The following is a 26,728-nucleotide window of genomic DNA, read 5'->3' on the forward strand; positions in this document are numbered from 1 at the left end:
AGAAGCTGTTTCAAATGGTGAGTTGTGATTTTCATTTGGGGTTAATATGTAAATAAAGCACACTCTTCCTAACTAACGGCCTATGGGTCTACTGGGGTTTAACAGGTCAGGTGGGATTTTGCATATTTCAGAAGGGCTGATGACTCTCTGCATTTGAAATACACAGCTGAGTAATGCAAGCGGCAACATCAGATACAGAGCGTAAGCACTTCTGGGCTTGTACTTGTGTTGCTTAAATTCTCTAAGGATGCAGACAAAGAAGCTGGACAGACAGCCATACACAGTCTGTGCAGGGCCTGCCCTTTCGAGCCTCTCTGGGTCCAGCTCCCTGTCTGCTGGTGGCCTGGAATGCTTGGACCTGATGCTTCTCCTTTAGGGGGAGCCTCTCCTCCCCCTCCTGCAGAGGCCCCAAGCTGTGGTGCAGCATAGAGCCCCAGCAGGGGCTTCTTCATGGTTAAAATGGGGGTGGGGTGGTGAGGGAGATGCAGAGAACCTGCTTATTGCATCTCTCTCTCTCTCCCTACTCAGTAGCTCTCAAAGCAACTCCAGGGAACCCCAGGAACAGCAAATGTTCCATCCATCTCTCAGATTCTTGCTGAGACCTGCTGGGACTAAATATTACTGGCACAAGGATTCAAGGCTTGCCTGACGCAGGCACTGATATCACTCAAACCAGCAAAGTTATATGACTTCACCTTCATGGTTCTAGACACTACAGGTTTATTTTTATTTCAGAGTGAGTTGCCTTAAAGATCTCAGGTAATATCAGGTGGACTTCAGTAGTTTATAGATATCAGGTTAAATACCAGTAGTTTACAGATACAACTACTATTGAAAACCAATGGTCAGACATTGATTTTTGTGACATTTAAACCAACACGTGGTGTACTGGGTGTTGTGAGGGATTCAAAGGTAAGTTAGAATGGTCATTGCCCTTGAGAACCTTGGAATCTAGTTGAGGAAACCGAGCAGAAGCAGGTTTACACATTATTTTTGTTGGTTCGTGTTGCTCGGGGAGGAGGGGCTTCTGGGCAAGTTCACTATGAATTTGGTGAGACGGAATAAAGACAACAGAAAGGTGGGGGGTTAAAGAGGGCTCATACCACGTTTATTCTTGCTGCAGTCACCTGGCTGCGTCCAGTCACCAGCCTCCGGGTGGGCTCCAGCCGCACACAGCCTGGGTGGGCCTCCTACCCCCTGGCCCCAGGCTTTGCGGGGGGCCCCTGCCGCACCTCCACTCGCTCCTGCATGTCACAGGGCTCCAAGGCCTCTCCCTCCTGCCGCCTCTCCCTACTCCTCTCTCCGCTTTCCCCGCTCTCTCCTTCCAGCCCCTGGCATAGGGAGGAACTCTGTGGGTGGGTTTCTATTGTGACTGGTGGACACCCCACCAAGTAAGTCCAGGTGCTTGTGTGTTTCCTCTCCACCGCTGCCCGGGACTGGTACTTTGTGACTGAGGGCTGGGGAGGCTCTGTAGGTGGGTAAACATCCTGCCACCCACGGGTATGCTAAATATGTATACAGTGGGCTATATTAGAACCAGGGGAGGTAAGAATCCTTGCCAAGAAATTTCCATTTTCTCTACAGTTTGCTTTTTTTGTATTTAGGATTTCTACTTCCCCACCTCTGCCCTTACACTTTGTATGTTTCAGGCTGGTTTTCCTAAGTGGACAAAAGCAGACACTTATGTAACAGGAAATGGCAGAAACGGAGGATTTTGTGGCTCAGGGACCACACCCAGGTAATGTCCCTACAACACCCGCTGATGAGGTAAATAGGAGCTGTTCACCCTTACAGTAATAATCAAGGGCAAATGGCTGAGCCTGTATTCAGCTGTAGTCATTGTTCCTTGCTCTTTACTCAGAAGCTGCTTCTCGGGACATGTTTTAATAGTGAATGAATATAAATTATGTTAACAATAACTAAAACAGCCTCTTCATAAGATAGATTACCTGACCAGCAATTCCGTTTGTATGGCTGCTCCCCCGCCCTTTGAAAGGAGGTCTCAGAAAACTGTCTTGGATGTTGAGGGTCGCCTCTCCCAGGATGGGCAGGATGAGGCCCCTGGAATCGTTTCATGTGCTTCCCTTAGAAGGGGACATGTTGGGTGAGTCATAGGAGTCAGTGAGGGAGGCCGCCCTCCCTGGAGGGCTGGGTGTAGGGCCCCTGGAAGCAAGGAGGAAGCTTCCCCCAGGAAGACGCAGGGAAGCAACCCCTCTGGGCAGAAGACAGGGTATCCCGTCCTTTGTGTTTGAGAATTGAAGAGGGAAACTTTCCTCACCCACAGGGGATGAATTCCCTTAGGGGCCAGAGAGTGTTTCTGGGTCAGTGGGACGAGGCATGGCTGGGCATATAAACGCAAAGAACTGCAACTTTGGGGCACCCGTGGCTGTGCTTAGCCCTGAAAGAGGGACTTGTTTCCGCCTGGAAGATCCGCGGCGGTCTCTGGCAACAGGCAGGAGCACCAGAGAACCGGTATCATGGGTCAGGCTGTCTGGGGTCGGCTTTCAAAAGTAACACCTCGTGGTAGCAAGAAGTGACAGCAGCAGACCGTTTGTGTCTGCGGACCTTTCCCACCCACGCCTACTGCTCTTTCAATGTGGCCAATTTGGCTAGTTTATTCCAGTTATGATTTATATAAAAATACTCCCCTTAGATAGTATAAATCCAAGATAGGATACTTTCTCCTTTCCAGGTGGTTTTTCATTTTAGAAATTGAAAAGTTTAAAATCCTGCTGTTTTATCTGACTTGTTAACCTTTGCATCAGTTGAGAAACAATCTTTTATAAGATTAATTGCCAGTGACTATAAAGTTGAGATAAAGGCCATGAATATATAGGCCTGTGCCTTGCTTTATACACCTGGCTAAGATGTATGAAGCACCATTTACACAAAAGCCTTGCTGAGAGATATGGAAGCAACCTAAGTGTCCATCAGTAGATGAATGAATAAAGAAGATGTGGTACATATGCACAATAGAATACTATTCAGCCATAAGAAAGAAACAAATCCTACCATTTGCAACAACATGGATGGAGCTGGAGGACATTATGCTCAGTGAAATAAGCCAGGCAGAGAAAGACAAATGCCAAATGATTTACCTCATTTGTGGAGTGTAACAATGAAGCAAAACTGAAGGAACAAAATGACAGCAGACTCACAGACCCCAAGAATGAACTAGTGGTTACCAAAGGGGAGGGGTGGGGAGGGAGGGAGAAGGGGATTGAGGGGTATTATGTTTAGTACACAAGGTGTGGGGGTCATGGGGAAAACAGTGTAGCACAGAGAAGGCACATAGTGGATCTGTGGCATCTTGCTGCACTGATGGACAGTGACTGCATTGGGGAATGGGTGGGGACCTGATAATGTGGGTAAATGTAGTAACCACATTGTTTTTTCATGTGAAAGCTTTATAAGAGTGTATATCAATAATACCTTAATAAAAAAAAAATAATCAACAAAAAAAAGCCTTGCTGAGTTACAAAGTCAAGATCTAAGGCCCAACTTCCTTTCACTTTCTTTCCACAGACAGGTTGTAGAAACATCCTGAAATCATGAGACACCTTTGTAACACAGACGGAAGTGTTCTTCCGCTCGTAGCTGCTGTAGGGTCCCAAGTGGCGGATTCTTTTTTCTCTGTCCCTTCTCCTCCAGCTCCAACCACTGACCTGTCAGCCACTTGGTGTCCAGTTTGAATGCAGTCCTTAAATTTGGGCAGGATGAATTCTGCTGGTTGAGCTCAGTCATAGAGTTCGAGCGTCTGATGGGAGGGTCTGAAGTACGAGCGCTTTCCACCGCCTGTCCTGCATAAGCGTGAGGGGCAGGGCTGCAGTCTTCAGCAGCTGGCATGCCTGTGCACTGCAGCACCTGGGTTCCAGAACACGGCAGGATTTGTGCCAGGAGACACAGGCTGAGCAGACAGGGAGGCTGCTGGAGCCATCTGGCAGACCTGTGTCGGCAGCCGGGTGGATGGTGGGGGCTGGCCCTTCTGCCCAGGCCACCATCCTGGGTGCCTAGGTGAAACTCCTCTGTGGTTCTTAAGGCAGCATGACCTCCCGGGGTCATGGCCAGTTTGGGACCTCATGTCCTTTTATGAGCTTAGAGCATTTTGAGTGTCGGGGTGAGCTCTTCTTCCAGTTCACCTCACAGCCACTGGCTGAGGCATAAGCCAGCCCAGGAGCACTGGCTTTGGGCCCTTTCCAACAACCTCAACTCCAAAGACCCACCTGGTTGCCCCTTTATGACCAGGTGAATATCACCAGGGGCTGTTTTCTAAAACCAACCCAAACACAACATTTCGGTTATACCCTTTTCTGAGGATTATGGGCCCCATCAGCCTTTCACCTCATAACCAAGAGGAACCACAGAAGTGTATAAATCTCGGCAGAACTACAGAGGTTTGCTGCTTGGTGAGCTCTATTCTTGCCTATGTGATAAAGCAGCGGCTAATATCTTTCAGTGAGGAAGAGGGGGAAATTCCTCTCTGAAGGCACCTTTCATAACTCTTCCATTACTTATATTTTGTCAGCCCTCTCATTTTACAAATGAAGAAACTGAGGCTCAAAGGGAGCAAATGATTTGCCCTGATCACATGGCCCATTCTTTCCTCCGCATTCTGCTCTTGATCGGTTTCTCTCCCAGTTTGAAAAGACCTCCCAGAGGCCTTTCTTCATCCCACACTGAGCCCTGTTTTGGGCTTCTTCCTACACAGTTGGCATTTGGGGAAGAATATCCAGCCATTTGGCAATTCAGGATTTCCAAGCAGTAACTTTTCACTTCATTTCAACATATCTCCAGGGAAGATATTTTGGCCTCTGCATTTTGGAAATAGCTTCAAAGTCCTGTGACCCTGGGAAGTGGGAACCAGGCTGCAGTGGCCCAGCAGTGCCTGCTTCAGACATGAGCTTACAGGCAAACAGAGCTAGCAGGGGTTCTGTGTAATGACAGAGGTCAGGCAAATATTCTATGCCCAAGACCTTTAATTTTCTATCACCTCTGTTTATCCCTAGTTGACGATGATTTATTTAAAGAACCAGCAAGAAAAAGACGCCGATCAGATCGAGAGCAGCGCTTCAGAGGCTTTCCCTCCGTGGAACGAAGTGCCCTTAAGGAATGTGAGTCTCACGAAACCGCCCTGGAGCTTGTTTTAACGTGGCTCTGTTAAAAGGCTCAAAGGAAGAGAAGGTTAAAATGGGAAGTGGGATGAAACATTTTTGAAGAACCTGTTTCCAAACAAGAGGCCTCAGATCTCAGCTCGTATGCAGAGATATTCGATTTGACACTTTATCTTGAGGAGTGTCTGGGTAGGAGGGCTGTTATCAAAAGAACCTCTTCCTGATTAGAACAGAGTGTGCAATGGTTGGTTTGATGCTTTAGTGGGTATTCATATAATGCCCTTGCATTTTTTTTTCTTTTTATGACCACAGGAGAGAAGAGTCTAGAAGGGGTAAAGCCCGTGGCAAAACATATGCTGACTTTTGTTCCAAGAAATCTCAGAACTGGCTGTCCCCTTGGGAGGTTCTCACACTCAATGATTGCTCGCTCTGGAGAGCTGCTATCCCTGGTGTCAGATAACTTGCTATCATGTTTAACTGGCTTTTTATTTCATTTCTTTTTCTCTCTCTGTAATGTTGAGCAGACCCCACTTGTGGAGACCTAGTACTTGATCTCTGCCAGGCACATCCCAGGTAATGCATTTCTGTTGTTTCCAGATGAAAAACTGGAGTCAAGAACCAGAAGGGTTTTGAGCAACACTTACCAGAAACTTATTCAGTCTGTCTTTCTGGATGATAGTATTCCTAACGGAGTCAAGTATCTCATGTGAGTCTGATATCAGCTGCCGGCAAATCTTACTTACTTCAAGTCTTACTCTCTTTAGGTGATTGTAGAGATTTTCCTCCAAACACAAAAGGGAATTTCCTGTTAGAAACTAAGGACAGAAGGCTGAAAATTTCTATAGCTATGGGCCATTATTATTGTTACTGATAGTTGCCATTCCTTGAGCTGTCATTGTTGCAAGTAATCTGCTAAATACATACATCAAATTTAGTTTAATTGTCCCACTGTCCCTATAAAGTAGGAGCTATTCTTATCATATCCCTATTTTACTGAAACAGACTGCAAGGGACCAAGACATTGACCAGAGTCACACTATTAGTACGTGAAAGGGCCCAGAATCCAGGCTGAATGAGTCTGCACCTGTGCCCAAGGCTGCTCGTGCTGAGCTGACCTGAAAGGCTCAATTGGTGCTGGGCTTGCGTCTCCAACTCAGTAAGACTCCGTGTTGCTCCTAATAACACCTCACCTCTGCATAAAGTTTGTTTCTAGGGTCAAGACAGTGTAATTTGCATATAACACAAACAAGGATGTTTCACATCAAAATAGTTCTTATAGAGTTGGTGTAGAAATACTATTACCAAGTATTTTTGCTTACTCTCATTTGATCCCCATGGCAACTCTGTGAAGTAAACAGGGATTAATATACTCCCCCTTGACCAAGGAGAGAGCAGAGCCTCAGACAGAGGTAGTGGCTTTCCCAGGATTAGAACTCAGTTCCTTCTTCCTGCTATGCTTTGATGACCATGACAATGTGCATTTAAAAATGGATCTAGAAACAGGCTGCTTGCTTTGATTGAAAAACCGCCATTGGACCCAATCTACATTGGATTATTTGGAAGCACTGGGGCTGGGAAGAGCTCCCTGATCAATGCCATCATCCAGCAAGCAATGTTTCTACCAGTGTCTGGAGAAAGTATATGTACCTCATGTATCGTGCAAGTGAGCTCAGGTTGCTGTGAGCAGTATGAGGCCAAAATCCACCTTCTTTCTGACCAGGTAAGTGCACGTCTTTCCTTCCTTCCTCCCCACTTCCCTCTCTGTTTTCCTTCCTCTCTCCCTCCTTTCATTCCCCTTCCCTCTTTTTCTACCTTCTTTCCTTCTCTTTCTCTCTTAGAGATCAACATTACAGTCCTTGTAAATATAACTCATGCCTTCGTTGAATGAAAAGAACACAGCACAGAATGAGAAAGTCCAACAGAGTGAGAGGGGGTTCTAGCCTGCATCCTGTCACTTGCATGGGGCCTTATTTCCCTCTCTGTGCCCCTGTTTCCTCATTGACGTCCCAGGGGGTTGGATTAGATGACCCGGTGCCGGATCAGATGGCTCTAGGCTTCCTGACCACACAGCCGGCTGCCCTCCACAGGGCATGGACTCCCCCTTGGCCCCTGTTCTGTATGTGTCTTGAGGGGCTTGGCCCTGCTCTGCCTTGGCAGGAATGGAAGGAGGAGCTGAAGAACTTGACTGAACTCCTGCGCGGGACAGAGGAGCTGGGCAGAGACGAGGTGGACGTGTGGGCCCGGGGAGACGCGGTGGAGGAGGCCGTCTGGAAGCTACAGATGCTTTATGGCCCCGGGGCGGAAAGGAAGACCCACGAGGAGCTGCTGAGGGCGAAGCCCAAAGGGAAGGTCCCCACGTCCAGGACCATCACCCTCAAGGCAGAAGAGGTGGCTGCAAGAATTTTTTCTTTGCTTTATCATGAGTCTCAAGTATAATTATTAAATCCATGTAGGGGGTTTGCTCAGAGAACAGTGTTGTTATTGACAATAAGTTGATACCGAAATCGGAAGTGGCCATGACCAGGTTATTTTTCGTCCTTTATGGCTGTCAGATGGGAATTTGTAGAGTGTGGATGGGGGAGCTTAAGGCGCAGGAAAGACTGGTTATAGTTACTTGAGGATCAGTTAAAGATGCTTTTCCTGCAAATGATTAAAAAAAAAAACCCAAAATACCAACCCAACTTAGAATGGCTTAAACAGATAGGGGTTTATTCTTTTCCTCCCATAAGTGTCTGGAGGCAGTTGGGTTTGTGGGTTGGTTCAGTGGCTCAGCAAAGTCAAGATGCACGTGTCTCTGGCTCTCTTGACTTCTGTCTCCCTTGTCGCCGAATGGTCACGGTTGCTACAGTTGTGCTAGACTTCACGTGTAGCTTCATGGGAGGAAGAATGGGTGAGAGGGTGGCACCAGCCCCGTCTCCCCTTTCACTGTGGAGTAAAAGCTTCCCCAGAGTCACCCAGCACATTTCTGTGTGGAGTTTCTTGCTCACAACTGAGTTGCATGGTCTAGGGAAAGAAAGAAGCAGACTTGTCCTGATTGGCTGAGATCAGCCTCAATCCACCGCTCAACCAGGGTTGTGCTAACAAGGATGAAGGACAGCCTAGATATCGTATATGCAGCTAGCATAACAATGATTTCCTCACTTTTATAATCAGTTTCCATTTTATTAAATTTCAGTTTTAAATTAGAGCAAAATACTTGTGGAACTAATATGTAATTTAAAAAAATTGTACATTTAAAAAACTGCATTTTCTTGTACCTTAAAATTCATCTTTAAATTATCGTTATTCGATTTTTAAATCTGGCATTTTTGTATAGAACATAACAATTAATTATACTTCTAAAATTTAATGTTTAATGATCTAATTTAAACATGGCAAATTCTCCTTAAATAGTTAACACTACTCACATAATTAATCAGGCCATTTTATATTATAGTTCAAAGTTAATGTGTTCAGTTATCTCCAAAAATTTTAAATATTTGACCTGGGAAACTCAGAAGTCAAATAAATAAAACCTTTTAAGACACTTAGCTCTTGAATATCTAGGAAATCAAACTAATGTCATAGCCATTTCTTTTACTTAAGTGGATATTACTATTAAAAATGATTATGCTCCTAATATCTAAAACATAGGCTGAACACAATGATTGCAAAACTGGTTACTTTATCTGAACACACACAACTCACTAAGGCATCAACATAATATTCATTTCTTCACTCCTCTGTACTTAGAAATATTCCTTCCCAGTATTACAAACTTTCCCACTGAAACAAGGGGAGCAGGGTTACCATCTCAGCGGGTGAGGGCACAGATCAGAGTTTGGGTCAGGGATTCTAGTCTGGGATAAGGGAATCTGAGTTTACTTCCCAGAATTGTTTGCCCTGAGCCAATTTATTGAGTTGAGCCCTCTTTTTATAGCAAGGAACTTTTAAGCCATGCTTTTCTTTCACATTGCCCTTATTGTATCTGCTTTATTTTTTAAATTAAAATATCTTAAAGGACTTTGATCTTCCTCTTCACAATTCCTTGTTATTTTATTAGAATTGAGGAAATCATCCTTCCCCAGATTGCAACAAATCTTTTGATTTAATCTGAACTCTCTTAAGAATTGTCTTTTTTATATTTCTTTCAGGACCATTCTATAGAATGTATTTATTAACAATTCAGGATCATTCATTTATTAACAATGACCACCATACATCCCAAATCTTCTTCCCCTGAAGTATCCTGGTAGAGATTTGCTGCCATACATAGCTGCTGGCATCAATGTGTCATTGTCGGAAGATATATTTAGGTAGGAGCAATAGGCAGAGAGCAATTCATGCACCCTACCCACCACCATTGAAACATCTTGGAAATGCCTCCATGTCAAGATTTTTTTGTATTTGGAAGATAAGTTTTAAAAGCCCTTTAAGAGATCAATTTCAGATAAATTTTCAGTTTGGAGACTGGTCACCATATCACTATCGACTTTCTATAGTCAGGGCTTGCTGGTACTTAGAATGTTCATATTAGCCATGTAGGAAGGGTCCTCTCTCCAAAATTTAGAAAATTGCGTATTAATTACATTAATTTTAGGATTGAAATGGCCTTTAGAAGATAAAATAATCATCAGGGAAATCTATAACCTTGCTGAAGCCCCCTTCTAACTATGGCTTCTTCGTCTGTAAGTTAAGGAGCTTGAACTATTTGCCCTGTAGGGTCCTCTCTGGCTGCCAGGGTCTGGGCCCTATACACCGGACCCCAGGCCTCCCAGTGCCCAGCGCTCACTGCTGTTTTTGTCATTGCTCTGATGAGCCTGAATCTCAGCCAATCCAGGACAGAGGAGCAGGGCGTGTGTGACTTTGTCCTCCTTCCTCAGGCAGGGGAGCTGTCTGCCAAGCTGGACCCCTACATCAGGACCCAGAGGAGAGACTGGGATGGAGAGTCTGCTGAGACACACATCTGGCCCTTGATCAAGCAGGTGGAAGTGACTCTTCCCAAGTCAGAGATCATTCCAGAAGGGGTTGTGCTGGTGGACATTCCAGGCACAGGCGACTTCAACAGCAAGAGAGATGAGATGTGGAAAAAGGTGATTCTCTTTTGTCTGGCTTCACTCCCTCTTCCCACAACTCCTCCACTCTTTCTAAATCAACAAAGAATGTTCTGCTTGCAGCTTAGGGATTTTATGAGCTCACTGGAGTTCAAATCTGCTTTCTATGTTCTAAGCCTCAGGACAACGGCAGGCGATGGGTTGGCAAAGAAACCAGGGAGGAAGGAATCATGAGGTCTGGTAGCTGGAATAAAAGTAAGCAGAGGAAATAAGGACAGAGTGGGAGGCAGAGGCCAAGAGCTGGGGACAAAGAAGAGCAGTTGACAACCAAGTACTATGGGAACAGGAGGCTGCTACCATGTCTGGGTGTAAGGAACAGAACTCCTCTACAGCAGTCCCACGTCAGGAAGGTAAATCAAAAGAACATCAAAGGGTCTTGTGAGACACAGGCAGGCCTCAGGGCCACCTGTCGGGATGAAAGCAGCTGATCTCACTTGTCCTCTGCATGGTCTCCTGTGACTGCTTCTCCTTGTGCATTTCTCTGCGGGGTTCTGCTTCGCTCTTAGCTTTGCCCGCCTAGCCACTAGGATACCCAGCGTGGAACGGGAGCACCCTAGCCCTGTCTCTGAAGGACACTGTAGTTCATGTACCTACGAGTGACTATAGTCTCTATGTGCTTTAGTTCAAATTCCTAAGAAGGAACATGTGATCAATAACTGCCCAGCTAATGGATTAAGCATCCTATTGCAATCAGCTGCGGTTGAAATGAATGTCCACCCACTTCAGCCAAGATTTTGGGTAGGGGTTCAATTCCCAGCAAATGAGGTATGAGCTGACCAGGCTTCCTCAGGTGTGTCAACAGCCAGACAATCAAGCATTAAGGTAGTTTGATCTATATCTGATGTTTAGAGATTGAAGTATTTTAAGAACCGATCTTGTCTGTTCATTTGCTTTTATTCATCAAACACGTATTCTATGTGAGACAATGTACTAAGCATTGGGGATGCAAAGATTATGGCTAATAACAATAGCAGGCATTTCCTAAGCATTTATTTTGTGCTAGGTACTATTCTCAGTGAAGTAAGTTGCCTGTTACAAGACTGGGGATTTTAACGCAGGCAAGATGAATTGAGAACCTCTCTGCTCTTAACTCCTAAGGTACTCTTGACAAAACTAGATGAAAAGTGAACAAAAAGTTGCAGAGCATGACCTCTAAGGTTAAGAAGCATGTGTGTATGTGTAATATTTGTAAATGCACAGCAAAAGCAAGATCCTGCCTTCTGGAAGGATACATATCCAGCTATTAACAATGGTTTCCATGTTCATTACCTCCCTTTATTGCACATACGTCTGTATTGCTTGTATATTTTGCATGCATCTGCATTACCTTTACTAAAAAGCCAAAAGCAAGATAAAGCAATGTTGAATGAGAAGCAGAGCCTTCCACCAGGGGCTTAGAGTCTAGTAGGAGAGATAGAACATCAAGATGAGTAAATACATGGCAGAAAATGATGTGAGAAGTCCAAGGTGCTATGAACACTCAAGAGCTGAGTTACCTCCAGCCACAGATCTCATTCCTTCAACAAACACCCTCTGAGCATACACTTAATTTTGTAGTAGGTTCTAGATGGACAGGGACAAAGTCCTTGTTCTTGAGAGTCTTGTAGTCCAGAAGGGAATCAATTAGTCAGGCTAATTGACAAACCATATTACTTAAAAATAAGAACAACAAACCATATTACTTAAAACTGTTATTACTTTAAAAAATGATGGATTCCTCTTGAAGATGAGTAAGGCTTCAGAAAGGACAAGCGCTCAGCCACCTCCAGGCAGAGAAGGTGGCTGGGAGCTGGACGACTGAGCAGCATTTCAGCCTAGAGCAGCATTAGGAAGACCCAGGCGGCTGAGCGAGCTGGTGTTGGGGTAGGATGGGTCTTCCTGGGTGGCTGGAGGGAAGGGGCCAGGGTGTGGAGGAGAGAGGCGCAGAAGACAGGCCTGGAGGAGTTGGGGCTGGGCTTCAATACACTTCCTGGGACGCTCCAAGGACCAGAACTAGTGGGGCAAGTGACAGAGAAAGAAGGTATGTTTAGGCAGAAGGAACTCAGGAGCCCAGGGCGGGAGTGGGGGTGGCATGGGACCAGGCTGGCAGGGCTTGGGAGGGAGGGTCAGTGTCATGATCAGCACAGAAGCTGGAAGATTCACAGCTGAACCACTGATTCTCTACCACAGGTGAATGAATGACTGTGGACTAGAGGGAGCTTTGTGACTGTGGTTTCCAATCAAGAGCAGGATGACAGCTCACAGCTGACCAGCCTGTGCCCTGATTTTCACAGATGAGGATATGAAGGCCTCAGAGGGAGGAAGGGGGAGTAACCTGCCCAGGACCCACAGCTACTGCCTGGCAGGGTTTGAACCCAGAGCAGGTTTCTGCCTTCCCAGCTGACGCTCTGTCTCACGCCCCCAGCATATCCCTTAACAGTTCTTTGAGGGGAGGCAGCCCAGCCTCTGCCCCAGGGCCCCTGCTCAGGCCTGGCCGTGCCAGCCTTTGTGTCTGCAGGGTCCCAGTTCTTGGAGTGGAATCGCCAACCTTGGAAAGTTCCAGGCCAGGCCTAGGGAGCAGCCAGCCTCTCTCACTAGATGGAGCCGTGGTGGCCGCCAGTTAGATAGCTGGGCAGCCTATCAAAGGCCACTCAGAACAGAGGAGCCCGGAGATCTGGCTCAGAACCCCTGCTCTGAGGAGGTTGAGCCGAAGTGAAGGGACGGTTCCCAGCCTGCTGTGCTTGGCCTAAGCGCCCTGCATTCTTGCGGTTTTGTGATATCCTCTCACAAGAAGTTGTAAAGACTCCCCCCCTTCCAGGGAGAACAGAGCACAATGGCCCTCATTCCGTCTCTCCAGCTGCCAGCGTTGCCTTCCCTGAGCCAAAACTACCCTAAGTTCAGACATCCCTCTTCTGCCACCTAAGTCGTGAGACCTTGGGCACGTCGCCGGACGCCTCTGAGGCCCGATCTCATCTCGGGGAGGGAGGCAGCGGGGGCGGCACAGGGCCATCCCACCTACTCCTGAGTCCAGGGCTCTTGCCCTACTGGCGGGTTTTTTGTGTCTTGCTTGACTCTAACTTTACCAGATCTTAAGTCTAACTTTACACAAAGCAGTTAGGAACTTTGTGTAGGGCCTAAATGTAACCATTGCAACCTTATGATCGCAGTCCTCTTCTCATGTTAATAATAAACATTTATTAAGCACCTGTGGTTTCTCGGGACCACGGGGATTTCAAAGGCAGAAGAGGCACTGCCCTCCGGGAGCTCTCAGCCTGTTACCCTACAGTCTTCCACGACCTGATTAAATAGCACGGGGCTTCCCTAAAGGGATTGTCATCTGGGAAGTGCAAGGGAGTGATTGTTTTTATTTTCCTGCATAAACATGAGTCCATCCACCTAGGGAGGAGGTTCAGGACCCACAGCTGTGTGGCCAAAAGCTAGTCCTCTGCCTCTATGGGCTTACTCCCTTCTCTATAAATCAGTGAAGTCTGTCTGACTCCAGAGATTGGCGCTTTTTAAACAATGATCCATGAAGCCTAGCTACTGATGGACAGAAGGTGGGGGGCACCGAACTGGTAGGGACTCCAAATCCTCCATTCCCAACTCGACTACAGCAGTTCTGTTTTTAAAAATCAAGTTTGACAGTTGGAATTCTTCCCAAGATTTCATTTGAAAAAGGCTCCACTGCTAAAAACAAGTTTTAAACCCGTGGCTGTAGATCAAAGTTTCTCAGTTTCAGCCCTATTGGCATTTTGGGCCAGAAGATTCTTTGTGGAGGGGGGCATTCTAGGATGTTTAGCACCATTCCTGGCCTCTGCCCACTGGTGCCACCTCTCCCCAAGGCATAACGAAGATGTCTCCACACATTGCCAAATGTCCTCTGGGGTACAAAATCGCCACTGGTTAAGAACCACTGGTGTAAAGCAAGATGAGGATTTAATCAGCAAGTCACAAACTTGTCACACCATTATGTGCGCAGCACTGTTCTGAGGAACCACAAATAAACTTAATTCCTGAGCTGGACCACCTTTTCATTTATATGGAGAGATAAGAAAGTGAATCAGTACAGTCAGAGAAATGTCTCAAGGCAACACATGATTACTTGCCAGGTAGAAGCTGCTTATTTGATGAGCAATATTTATACTGTTAATCATAACTTGTGTGTTCATTGACGTTTGCAACTTGCCCCCCTATGGTTTCCGGCTCCCTGCCGCCACCTGGTGGCAGTGTGCTGAACGTGTAGGGCAGCCCAACATTAACATGATGCCCTGTGGTGATAGCTTTGGGGTAGATGCATAACCAGAACTAGTTCTGGAATTTTCCCAAGAGGGCAAATGAGGCTAAAGCAAGCCAGTGATGGATCTAGGAATGGAGATCCGGGTTCTTGAATTCTGTCAGTCACAAATGCTACGAACATCTCTGAGGCCTCTAGCAGGGGCCAAGCCCTGTGCTCGCAGTGATGTGGATTTGAAGCTGAAAGGCACAGCCCCTTCCCCTCAGGCACCTCACAATCCGGCACGCGGGGTGCAGACTGCTGCCCTGAACAATAACCCTATCTGAGAGGTAGTGTGGCAGGGAAGTCCAGGTGCTGCAGGGGTGGCCAGCCCATTCCCAGGTGGCCCTTGGCAGAGTCTCCAAGGGCAAATGGAGGTCAAGCAGAAGTGGTGGCAAATACAAAGGCCCTGAGAGAGAAAAGAGCAAGTTACCTCTGAGAAACTTCAGGAAGCCCAGTGTGGCTTGTGCATGGAAAGTGCCTTGGGGAGAGGAGAAGGTGGGACTGGAGAGGCAGGGGCACAGCATGGAGGGCAGAACATGCCATTTATGTTCTGAAACACCTTGTGGTCATGTTTACAGACCATTGACAAATGCTCAGTGATCTGGGTGATCAGTGACGTGGAGAGAGTCTCTGGAGGCAGAGCCCACGAAGACCTTCTGAGCGAGAGCATCAGAGCCTGCCAGAGGGGCTTCTGCGGGGACATTGCCCTGGTTGTCACCAAGACCGACAAGCTCTACCTGCCCGAATATCTGAGGTACCGTGCTGGGCTTGCAAGCCTGTGGGCTTTCCTCCGTGGTCCTGACTGCTGGAATGGCGGAGTTTTCACTCCTGGATATTGCAGACTTAAGGGAAGTGACTGTTAGGGAAGGGAGTGAAGTCTGGGTGACATTCTAAGCCACCAGAACCCGTGAGTAGATTGTCTTGGGAATCGGAACCACTGTGGCCCCTCTTCCAGAACAGCTGCTTGACGCCTGCCAGGAGTGCCACTCGCATGGATGAGGTGCCGAGAGCACCTCCTACAGTCGTGCAGTGTGGTGGCCCCACCCGCCCCCATAGATACGGAAAGCGTGATGCCCCCACAGTTCGTAGGCACTTTCTGTAATACTGGCTGGCATAGTACAGCTTTGAAGGGTCAGATTCTGTCAGACTTGTCTACTCCTAAACAAGGTTCTCAAAGTTTTAGAACTTTGAACCAAAGTGAAAGCATTCCTACAGAATCACATTCTAACAAAGAATAATAAAACGTAAACATTTTAGAGTTTAATAGATGTTCATGTATGTTGATTTCCACTGTAGATCTCTGTTCCCTCTGTAAAATTATAACTTATTTTCCATATTGGGACACTTCAGAATTAAAAGGGGCTGTTATTAACCCTTACGGAGGATCAACAGGTATAAACCGATCTGTCCTGTGTATGGTCCCAGGATGTAGTGGTGTCGATGCCCTACACCAAGAGCATCTTTTCCTGTCATCTCCACCATTTTCCCTTCATTTGCTGAAACTCAAGTCTGCTGTCTCCAGGAATTCACTAATCAGATAAAACTTTCTTGGGGAAGAAATAGGCTACGGTTTCCCCTTTTAACTTCTTGCTTTCATGGCCTACTTAGAACTTCAGCTTCATTTCTTCCCCCTTCAGATTCCCTCCATCCCGACCCCTTCCACACAGAGTAGCACGCTCTCCATTTCCAACACCAGCTCTAAACCTAAACATCATCGCGTTTACCGAACGTTTGTTGAGCACTGCAGTAGGGCTGCAGATTCAGAGGCAGACTGCCTGGTCACTGAGGTCGCTGTCATGGAAGAACGTAAAAGGTTCTGTGACAGGGACAGGCAAGGAGCTTTGGGTACACAGAGAGATAACATGGGTACATGTTAACCAGAGGGTGAGCTACAGAAAATTCCACCAACAACAAAACATTGAGAAATACACACTTTTTTCAAATGGACTGGAGGTGTATCAGAAGACAGCATTTGGACCAAAGAAAGAGCTTTGCAGAACATGCTGGTATATGTTGTTTTTTTGGGCAGGTTGAAAGGCTGCTGTGACCCTACTGAGTTAAGTAATTGTTACATTTTTCATTTCAGGGAAAGAAAAGGGGGAAATGTGAGTATGGACTAGTTCTTTATTTTTTTCAAGCTCTATTGAGATATAATTGATACACAAAAAATTGCACATATTTTGTGTAAACATCATGATGAGTTTGGGCATACGCATGGACTTGTTATTTTTAAATAATACTTTTTATGATTAATATTGCATGATTTGAATACAGGCACATTTGGACTGAATGAAGGTCTGCTGAAAAAAAGTGCATTGTATTACTCATCAGTCTCAATAACCCTGGACTCTGTCGTGCTTTTATTTCTTCTCACAATCTAGCAAGCTATTCAAAGTCAACGAGAGGCTGTCTTGGAAAGAAATGAAATGATAAAAATACAAAGGAATAGAATTCTCAAGGAAAAACTAAAGGTGAGTTAACAGATTTCCATATGTATTTTTCTGCTTTTCAGCCACTCAGATTTTGAGAAACAAATGTCTGTTTGGTCTCATGTGATAGCAAGGGTGAAAGCTTGGGGTAAACAATCTGGACCTGACTTAGTCCTATTGATTAATAATTTTGTGACCTTAGGCAAATACTGTACCTCTCTGAGCCTCTGTTTTCTCATCTGTTAAATGGGGAAATAATATCTACCTCCTGTGATTGTTGGAAAGATTGCATGAGCATATATATGGTCTATTGAGAAATACGTGCAGGTAAAAATCAGAGGTCACCATTACAGCTTAAGGTGTGCTTCGCCAGAGGAGTGCACTGGGGGTTGTGGAAATAGAAGGGTGCCCGAATCACACTGACAGACTGGGAGGCGGTTCTGGGAAAACTCCTCACACTCTGAAGCAGAATTTGAAAGAAGCAGTAGTCTTTAGTAAGGTGAAGAAGTAGGAGAAAGGGCATTCAGGACAGAGGGAAGAATGTAATCGGAAAACGTGTGGTTCATCAGTGGTGAACGAAGCAGTGCCAAACAGCTTCCCAAAGGATAAATGCGCAGTGTTGGGAGATAAGGCTTGAGCCGACTTTTTCAAGCTTCAGTAATTTTTCTGCATGAATCTTGGTGTTTTCTTTAATTATTTCTATTATTTGGTCATTGAAATAGGTGCAAACATGAAACTCCTTACCAGGATAGTCTTATACAACTATAAAACTGAAAACAATTTTAAGATAAGCTACAAATGGAACAACGTAAGTGGTATCCCAGCATTAGTATAATGTAACGGGTGATATGGTTTTTCTGAAACCAAATCTTCAGTGCTGGATTTAATAGTAAAAACATATGGCCTTATGTCTGGTTCTATAATGAATTGCTTTCTGTATTTTGACTTCAGTAATATTGATGCAGAAAATGTCTGATGTACAATGTGGTATTCAAAATTTCCCAGCTTCTGTTTCTCATTCTAATTTCGAATCTGCATAATCAGATCTCATACCAAGTCAAAGCCTTTTGCCAAGCAATTCTTGAATGACAGTTTTAATGAGGTAATAGCTCAGTAAAGCTGTTCTCATTCTCTTTAATTGTTCTTGTTGGCATTAAAAAATATGCATTTTATGAGCAGAGGCATAAAATACTTTGATACCCAGTTCACAACTATTTTTATTGCTAATAAATGTGGTGTACTGGTGTGTAGGGGACACGGTCTGGGCGGCAGTATGTCAGCTTACACCATGGCTATGGTTCTGACTGTTACGGTACAACTTGTACACTTTCACCTCTGAAGGCCAGGTGATACCTAATTTTCCGACCACTTTATTTCAGTTTGGATTATTGTGAAACCTTTAACTTGTGCTGTGTGCCTTCATTTTGAGCAAATTTAATTTTAATCATAGAAAATATGAAGCAGAACTTGTTTATAAGGTGGTCATTCATATAGATGTCTGTGCATACTTTTTTAATTATAAAAATGGAAATTAGGAAAAAATATGGTAAGAAAAATGACAGACCCCTGAGACTAGGTTTATAGATCTCAATTTAGAGAGACTATGTATCTTCTAAAATGTTGTTTTCTCAGCACTATGGAAAATGGATGGTAGAGGGAGGGGTGAGTAAAGATTGGATATAGAGACCAGTTGGGAGGCTTTTTCTATAGTCTAGGTGGAAGTGATGAGAGACTGAACTAGACAGTCACTATGGGAATAGAGTAGAGGAGCTGCAGTCAAGAGATGTTAGGGAGTTCCGATCCACAGTCTGGATGACTGATCGCATGTGGCAGGTAAAGGAGGGCTGGATGGGTTTTGACGTGCTCGGGCATGTCATTTGAGCTGTTTATTATGCCGCATTTTCCCTCTGCTTTAGCCTACCTGTAAGGAAAGCCAGCACTATTCTCCCACGTGTCTCTCCTTTACCCTCACACTACTAACACACTCACACTGCCTTTTTTAAAAAAAAGTTGAATGGTAGTTTAAATGCAACGTTATAGTTATTTCAGGTGTACAGTACAGTGACTCAACATTTATATACATTACAAAATCACCGTAAGTGTAGTTATCACCTGTCATCATACACAGTTATTATAGTATTATTGCTGTACATTACATCCCCATGACTTCCTTGTTTTATAACCGGCAGTGTGTACCTCTTAATCGCCTTCATCTATTTCACACTTCCCACCAACCCTGCCCCCCCAACCCCCACTAGCAACCAGTTTGTTTTCTCTATTTGTGAGCCTGTTTCTGTTTTGTTTTGTTTCTTCATTTGTTTTGCTTTTTATATTCCATATTCTAAGGGTAGGTGATAGCTAATTTCCAACCACTTTATTTCAGTTTGGATTATTGTGTATGAGTTCTTTATATATTTTGGATACTAACCCTTTACTGGATATTACCACAGCTTCTTTATCCATTCATCTATTGATGAACCCTCTGTGTTTCCATATCTTGGTTATTGTAAATAATGCTGCAACAAACATAGGGTGCATATATCTTTCCAAGTTAGTGGTTTGTTTTCTGATAAATATCCAGAAGTGGAACTGCTAGATCGTATGCTATTTCTATTTTTAATTTTTTGAAGAACCTTTATACTGGTTTCCATGATGGCTGCACCAATTTACATTCCCACCAACAGTGCATGAGGGATCCCTTTTCTCCACATCCTTGCCATTGCTTGTTATTTCTTGTCTTTTGGTACTAGCCATTCTGACTGGTATGAGATGAAATCTCATTGTGGTTCTGATTTGTATTTCCCTAATGATTAGTGATGTGGGGCATCCTTTCATGTGTCTGTTGACCATCTGTATGTCTTCTTTGGAAAAATGTCTATTCAGGTCCTCTGCCCATTTTTTAATGCACTTGCTGGTGTGTGTATTTAGTTGTATGAGTTCTTTATATATTTTGGATACTAACCCTTTACTGGATATATCCTTTGCAAATATCTTCTCTCATTTAGTAGGTTACCTTTTCATTGTGCTGATAGTTGCCTTCTCTGTGCAAAAGCTTTTGAGTTTGATGTCATCCCAGTTGTTTGTTTTGTTGCTCTTGCCTGAGGAAATAGATCCAAAAAAATTTTGCTGAGTCTGGAAGAGTTTACTGCCTATGTTTTCTTTCAGCATTTTTATGGTTTCTGGTTTTGACGTAGGCCTTTACTCCATTTTAGTTTTGTTTTTGTAAATGTGTAAGAAAGTGGTCCAGTTTCATTCTTTTGCATGTAGCTGTCCAGTTTTCTCAATATCATTTTCTGAGGAGACTGTCTTCTCCCCATTGCATATTCTTGCCTCCTTTGTCATAGATGTATTGACCACACAAGAGTGGGTTTATTTCTGGGCTCTCTATTTTGTTCCACTGATCTACATGTTTGTTTTTGTGCCAGTGCCACATTGTTTTGATTACTGTAGCTTTGTAGTATATAAAGGGACTGTGACATTTCCAGCTTTGTTCTTCTTTTTCAAGATTGATTTGGCCATTTGGGGTTCTTCTGTGGTTCCCTACAAATTTTAGGATTATTTGTTCTAGTTCTGTAAAAAATGTTATTAGCATTTTGATAGAGATTGCATTGAATCCGTAGATTGTTTTGGGTAGCATAAACATCTTAGCAATATTAATTCTTCCAGTTCCTGCTAACACACTCAGAACCTTCAGACCCTAGATGCATGGGGATTTTTCTTTCACCAAACAATTCTCTGTCATCAGATGGGTGTCCTGCAAGCTAACTTGATGTGAACAATAGCATCAGATCTCACAGGTTAGGGGCTAAATCCCACAAGACTGCCCCCCACCCCACTTCGGATGCCAATTGCAAGAAGTAGGTCCTCAGGTTTCCCACAACTTCTGTCCAACTTGGCTATAAATCATAGGGTCCCATGACCTCCTCCCCTTAGGTTTTATTATTTGCTAGAGTAGCTCACAAAACTCAGTGAAACAATTACTTATGTTGAGGAGTTTATTATATAATAAGGGATACGCTAAAGAATACAGATGCACAGCCAGATGAACACATAACACAGGGCAAAGCCTGGGAGGTGCCTGAGTACAGGAGCTTCTGTCCCGTGCAGTTGGAATGCATCACCCTCCTGGTGTACAGATGTGTTTGCCAACCAGAAGCTCTCTGAACCCCATACTATTGGGATTTTATGGAGGCTTCTTCACATAGGCATGATCAATTATTAACTCCACATTCTGCCCTTCTCCCTCTCTGGAGAATGGGGGTGGGTCTGAAAACTCCAGGCTTCTAATGGCTTATTCTTTCTGGTGTCCAGCCCCCATCCAGGAGTCCACCCAGTGTTGCCTCACTGGGGAAAAAAGACACTCCTATCACTCAGGAAATCCCAAGGGATTTAAGAGTTCTGTGTCAGGTACCAGGATCAAAGAACAAATATTAGAACAAAGACGCTCCTAATGTTTTTATCACTTAGGATATGATGATGGTTTTAGGAGCTTTGTGCAGGGAACTGAAGTCAAAGACTAAATGTTAAAACAAAAGATTTTCCTAGTATTCCTGCTTATAAGGGATTTAGGAGCCCTCTGTCAGGAACTAGAGTCAGATATGTGCATTTATTTATTTATTTATTTATTTATATATATTTCTTATTATTTTACAATACCTCATTGTTTTACTCATTTTGAGGTTCATATGGAATTCATGGCTTTTCAGAGAATTATTGTTTCTTTTTGATGTTCAAGTTCCCATCTTGGCCAACAGGAGCTTTTAATTTAAGCTGGTTTCTTTTAGCATTACCCAGACTTAAAAAAGAAAATAAGCATATTTTTGCTCTCTGGTGAAAATAAGATGTTCAGGCCCATTTTATTTCTCCCTGCCCCAAAACATGGACCCACTACTTTCACCAGAGAATATTAAAAATAAAAGTTGAGTTACTAGGGGTACAAATAAAATTATTTCACAAGTAGAAGTGGGCAGTGTGATTATCACTGCAAAATCATTTTAATGACAAGGTTCAAAAAGATAGATTATTTTTTTAAAAATGGGATCACTTAGCTACATGTAAGAGAATGAAACTGGATTATTGTCTAACTCCATTCACAAAAATAAACTTGAGATGGATCAAAGACCTGAATGTAAGTCATGAAACCATAAAACTCATAGAAGAAAACATAGACAAAAATCTCTTGAATATAACATGAGCATTTTTCTGAACACATCTGCTCAGGCAAGGGAAACAAAATCTAAAATGAACAAGTGGGACTACATCAAACTAAAAAGCTTCTGTATAGCAAAGGACACCATCAGCAGAACAAAAAGGCATCATGCAGTATGGGAGAATATATTTGTAAATGACATCTGATAAGGGGTTAACATCTAAAATATATAAAGAACTCACACACCTCAACACCCAAAAAACAAATAACCCAATTAAAAAATGGACAGAGGATCTGAACAGACACTTCTCCAAAGTAGAAATTCGGGTGGCCAAGAGGCACATGAAAAGATGCTCCACACTGCTAATCAGGGAAATGCAAATTAAAACCACAATGAGATATCACCTCATATCAGTTAGGATGGTCAAAATCCAAAAGACATGAAACATCAAATTCTGGCAAGGATGCGGAGAAAGGGGAAACCTCCTACACTGTTGGTGGGAATGAAAATTAGTCCAACCATTGAAGAAAGCAATATAGAGGTTCCTCAAAAAACTAAAAATAGAGACACTATTTGACCCCAGAATTCTACTCCTAGCATATACCCAAAGAAAACAAGATACCTGATTAGAAAAGACATATGCACCCCTATGTTTATTGCAGTGCTATTTACAATAGCCAAGATATGGAAGCAACCTAAGTGTCCATCAGTACATGAATGGATAATAAAGAACTGGTACATATACACAATGCAATATTATTCAGCCATAGAAAGAAAAGAAATCCTGCCATTCGCAACAACGTGGATGGAGCTAGAGGGTATTATGCTCAGTGAAATAAGCCAGGCAGAGAAATACAAGTACCGAATGACTTCACTCATTTGTGGAGTATAAAAACAAAGCAAAACTGAAGGAACAAAATAGCAGCAGATTTACAGACTCTGAGAAGAGACTAGCGGTTAGGTTATGGAAGGGGAGGGGTTGGGGTGGGTGGGTTGAGAGAGAGAACGGGATTAAGGGACACTATAATCTGCAATCACAATATAGGTAGGTCATGGGGAAGGCAGTACGACATGGAGAAGGCAAATAATGACTCTATAGCATCTTACTACACCGATAGACAGTGACTGCAAGGGGGGTGCTGGTGGTGAGGACTTGGTAACATGGGTGAATGTTGAAACAACAGTGTTGTTCATGTGAAACCTTCATAAGTGTCTATCAGTAATACTTTAATAAAAAAAATGAGGTCACTATTTATATTACTGACTTCAGTCTACTATACCAAGTTTACTATATCCATTTTGATTCTGTTTCCATCTAGTATCCCTTTTATTTTGAGCTTCCAGATTTTTTCCTCTTTTGAATACAATATCTTCTTTAACATATTATGCTTTGATGTATTATGCTGTACATTGTTATAACAAACCGCATGTGTAAATTATGTGACTAATCTTTCTACAGGATAATTTGATGAGTGTCTACTTACTTCTTGCATCCTACCTTTCAGCTGTCACTGTTTTGCCTTCTCTATTACAATAGTGTGGAACCTGCATATCGCAGTCACTTCATTGACACTAGAAAACATTTCTTTGTACTATAATAACAAGTGTGTTAACCACACTAGTTTCCAATCATTTTTAGAAAAGACACAAACTTTAGAGCAAGATTTTAAATAATACAAACACCTAGGCACAGCTAGGCATACTCCTTTCTCTCAACTGTTTCAACTTTCCCTAAATTTATTTCCTAGGGTCAAAATTCTATCAGAAAGAGAAAAAAAATTAATCTTGGGAGATCCTTTGTGTAATTTCAGTTCTGACTCTACTGTGGGGCTTCTGGAAGCCTACTCAGGCATCCTTGACTACATAGGTTTACAACTTGCCAGAGATGTGGCCTCTCCCCTCTTCCAGTGGGCTGCTCACTCTCAGCTCTTTCATATCTTGCATCAGAAAGAGATGGACAACTCTCCACTGTTTTCTGTCATTCCCAAATACCCAGATGCGCACACATGCGCACTCTTTATGGTTTTTCTTTTTTAAGTGAGAAGGATGTAAAATTATGGAACAATATTTATGCATAATTCTAGTATGACTTCTCTGTAATGATGTTCTAATCATAAAAATAGATTGTAAGTCCAGGGAGAGGAAATCCCGGGGCAAAGTACCTCTAAAAACCAAAATCAGTCAAAGGGAGAAAAGTTTTAAATCCATATATTGCTCACAATCTGCAGTCATGGACCGTCTCTCTTTTCTGCTCCAACAGAAGCAAAACTGGCCCTCTGCTCACCTCTCCAGTACAGATAAGCCCTCCTTGCCTAGGTAATTACCCATTGATATGAAGATGAATTTCTCTCCACCCCTGAGGAATGATGCAAATGCACTAAAGCCATACTTCTTTCCACCTCTGAACACCTATTGATATGCAGATGTACTAAAGCCATGTGAGATATTCTGGAAATGTTACAATTTTACCCACATAGATTTTCTCACATGATTCTTAATTCCTTGACATTTAACACCATCGTTTGCTTAAACATTGCTCTGCATTAAAATATATATGATTATTCACTAACCACCCATTTACTGAACTTGCATTTCTATAGAACTTTTGCCCAGTGTTGGGTTCTGTTGCGCTGGTAAATGTTTAACAATCAGCTCTCCATTTAGAAAAAAGCCATGATATGTAGCATTTGCTGATTCCCACAGCGTAAATACTTCTGCTATTGTCAGTTTCAAGCTATCAGTGTGATTCACTAAAGGCAGAGCTAGAATGAGCTGTGTACGGTCAGCTCTCAGGAGCTGGGACAAGCTGGCTGAAGCACACACTGCCTTCTAGAGCGGTGCTTCTTTTTCTAAAATGGGTTCTGATATTTTTTCCCCTCTGAACATATAACTACACTTTGTACATTTCCTTCTAGAATTGATATTTTTAACTCCCTAAAGAACAGTTTCTATGCAGCAATCTCCTCCCAATTTCTAGCCATGTGAGGCATGGGCAGGTGGGAGCATCTAACATATGGGTATTGAGTGTTCATGACAGGATGCGTGTAGCACTAGAAATGATGGAGCTGAAACTTGGTGAAGACTGTCTTAAGGCCCGTGCATTGTCTCCTGTGTCCTGGCTGAATTGTTCTGTTCCCTTTCTGCCTTTCTCACTGCAGAGAAAACTGCCTGCTGATTGCAAGGTTCTGAAAGCCTCAGATCTGGTGTACACAGTCAGCGCCCAGGAGTACTGGCAGCAGGCTCTCCTCACCGAGGAGGAAACTGGTAATTTATATATTTCTTATCTCAATCACTAACATTCTCAAGATTAAGCTTGGTACTGTGAATTTCCCTCTCTGGGACTTTTTGTGCCACGCTTCCAGCTTGCCACAGTTTCCATACCTATTAGTGGATATATTTATGTTTCTCTCTGCATTGTTGTGGTGCCTGAGACCACAATTCCTCTCTCCTCCAAATCTTACCATGAGTTGGTAAAGGTCAGTGTTCAGATTTCCATTTCCTTAGTATTTGACTGGAGTTTTCTCACTCACCTGGCTATGGTTATTGGAAGTATTTCCTGATTATATGCTTTGTCTGTTGTATGCTTTGTCTGTGAGGAGGAAAGTACTAGACATGCCCCCTTTCTTCACAGAACTTAAAATCTAGATGAGGACCTAACACTAAGCCATGTGTAAAAATTGAAGTAAAAATAAGCTAAGATAAATGGTGCTATGAGAGCAATAGACATTCAAGGAGCCATGTGACTGCAGTGATCAGAGAAAACTGGGTGAGTCGACAGGATCTGAGCTTAAAACAGCTTAAAAGGTGCATGCATTTTAATTACACATATGAGTGCAAGAGGAGGTTAAGGGCAAAAGAAATGATCAGCTTGGCATACACAAGATTATTAACAGAGAAAACGTCCCACTTACAGGACTAGTGGGGAAGATGCAGGATGGCTTCTGTTACCCTCTGCCTAACAAAGGGTTGAGGCTGAAATAAGTTTCCAGTCTGGAATCCCACTTGTCAGTGGTTCCTGTCCCCTTCAACAGCAAGCATGAGCTATTTTGATATTAAGGGTTATTTGATATAGAAAGAAAAATCTTAGGGGACCACAGAGCCAAGACTGCAATAGGAGCACCTTTAGTTCACCTTTGCAGGTAAGTACCAACCCAAAAGGAAGTGCTCATTTTTTTTTTTTAACCAGCCTGCACTTTCTATGTCATTTGTTATCTACCGCTACATAAAACTGGTATTCACCACTGCTGACCTGCCAGTTTGTATCGTCGATCCTAGACATGGGAAAAAATATCCTCAGAAAGGTTGGTTTAGTGGGCATCCAGCCTACATCCTGATCTGGTAATTTTTCTGAATTCTATCTACTGTGAACTCTGGCCTTTTAAAATTGTTCGTGCTGCCTGTGAATTCCAGAAATCCCCAAGTTAAGAGGCTACATCAGGAAAAGACTCTTGGACAAGAAGAGAAGGATGGTGACCACATACGTGACGGAAGCCTCTGGTTTGTTGTTCCTCACAGACAGTTTCAACTGCACAGAAAGCCTGCCGGTATGCAAGCCATCTGCGTGCGTTCTCTGCCTCCTAGCCTGGGCAGACCATTCTCTTTTACCAAGTTAGAAAATTAAATTATGATAACTTTTCTCTCTGTATCAAAGGAGTATCCTAGCTTAGAGGACCTAAAGAGGATAAAAGGA

The 26,728-nt window shown here is 43.6% G+C and overlaps 1 protein-coding gene across 3 annotated transcripts in view; it reads left to right on the forward strand.

The window, feature by feature from the left end:
• Window positions 1–26,728, forward strand: part of NUGGC (nuclear GTPase, germinal center associated) — a 47,775-nt gene that overhangs the window by 5,850 nt on the left and 15,197 nt on the right. For 2 of the 3 annotated variants that reach the window (XR_005025567.2, XM_036889075.2), the window contains exons 2-12: window positions 1,650–1,738; window positions 5,007–5,111; window positions 5,709–5,817; window positions 6,609–6,831; window positions 7,269–7,499; window positions 9,974–10,183; window positions 15,038–15,213; window positions 16,546–16,564; window positions 16,841–16,930; window positions 25,197–25,302; window positions 26,449–26,582. Coding sequence is in view for 2 of the 3 variants with exons in the window: in XM_036889075.2 (XP_036744970.2) it covers window positions 1,696–1,738; window positions 5,007–5,111; window positions 5,709–5,817; window positions 6,609–6,831; window positions 7,269–7,499; window positions 9,974–10,183; window positions 15,038–15,213; window positions 16,546–16,564; window positions 16,841–16,930; window positions 25,197–25,302; window positions 26,449–26,582 (1,446 nt within the window). In the remaining variant the exon portion in view is untranslated. Of the gene's footprint in view, window positions 1–1,326; window positions 1,546–1,649; window positions 1,739–5,006; window positions 5,112–5,708; window positions 5,818–6,608; window positions 6,832–7,268; window positions 7,500–9,973; window positions 10,184–15,037; window positions 15,214–16,545; window positions 16,565–16,840; window positions 16,931–25,196; window positions 25,303–26,448; window positions 26,583–26,728 lie in introns of those variants that run through there. The other variant, XM_036889076.2, reaches the window with a different exon arrangement.

The sequence above is a fragment of the Manis pentadactyla genome, chromosome 1 (assembly GCF_030020395.1).
Source record: "Manis pentadactyla isolate mManPen7 chromosome 1, mManPen7.hap1, whole genome shotgun sequence".
In the NCBI taxonomy this organism is placed as follows: Eukaryota; Metazoa; Chordata; class Mammalia; order Pholidota; family Manidae; genus Manis; species Manis pentadactyla.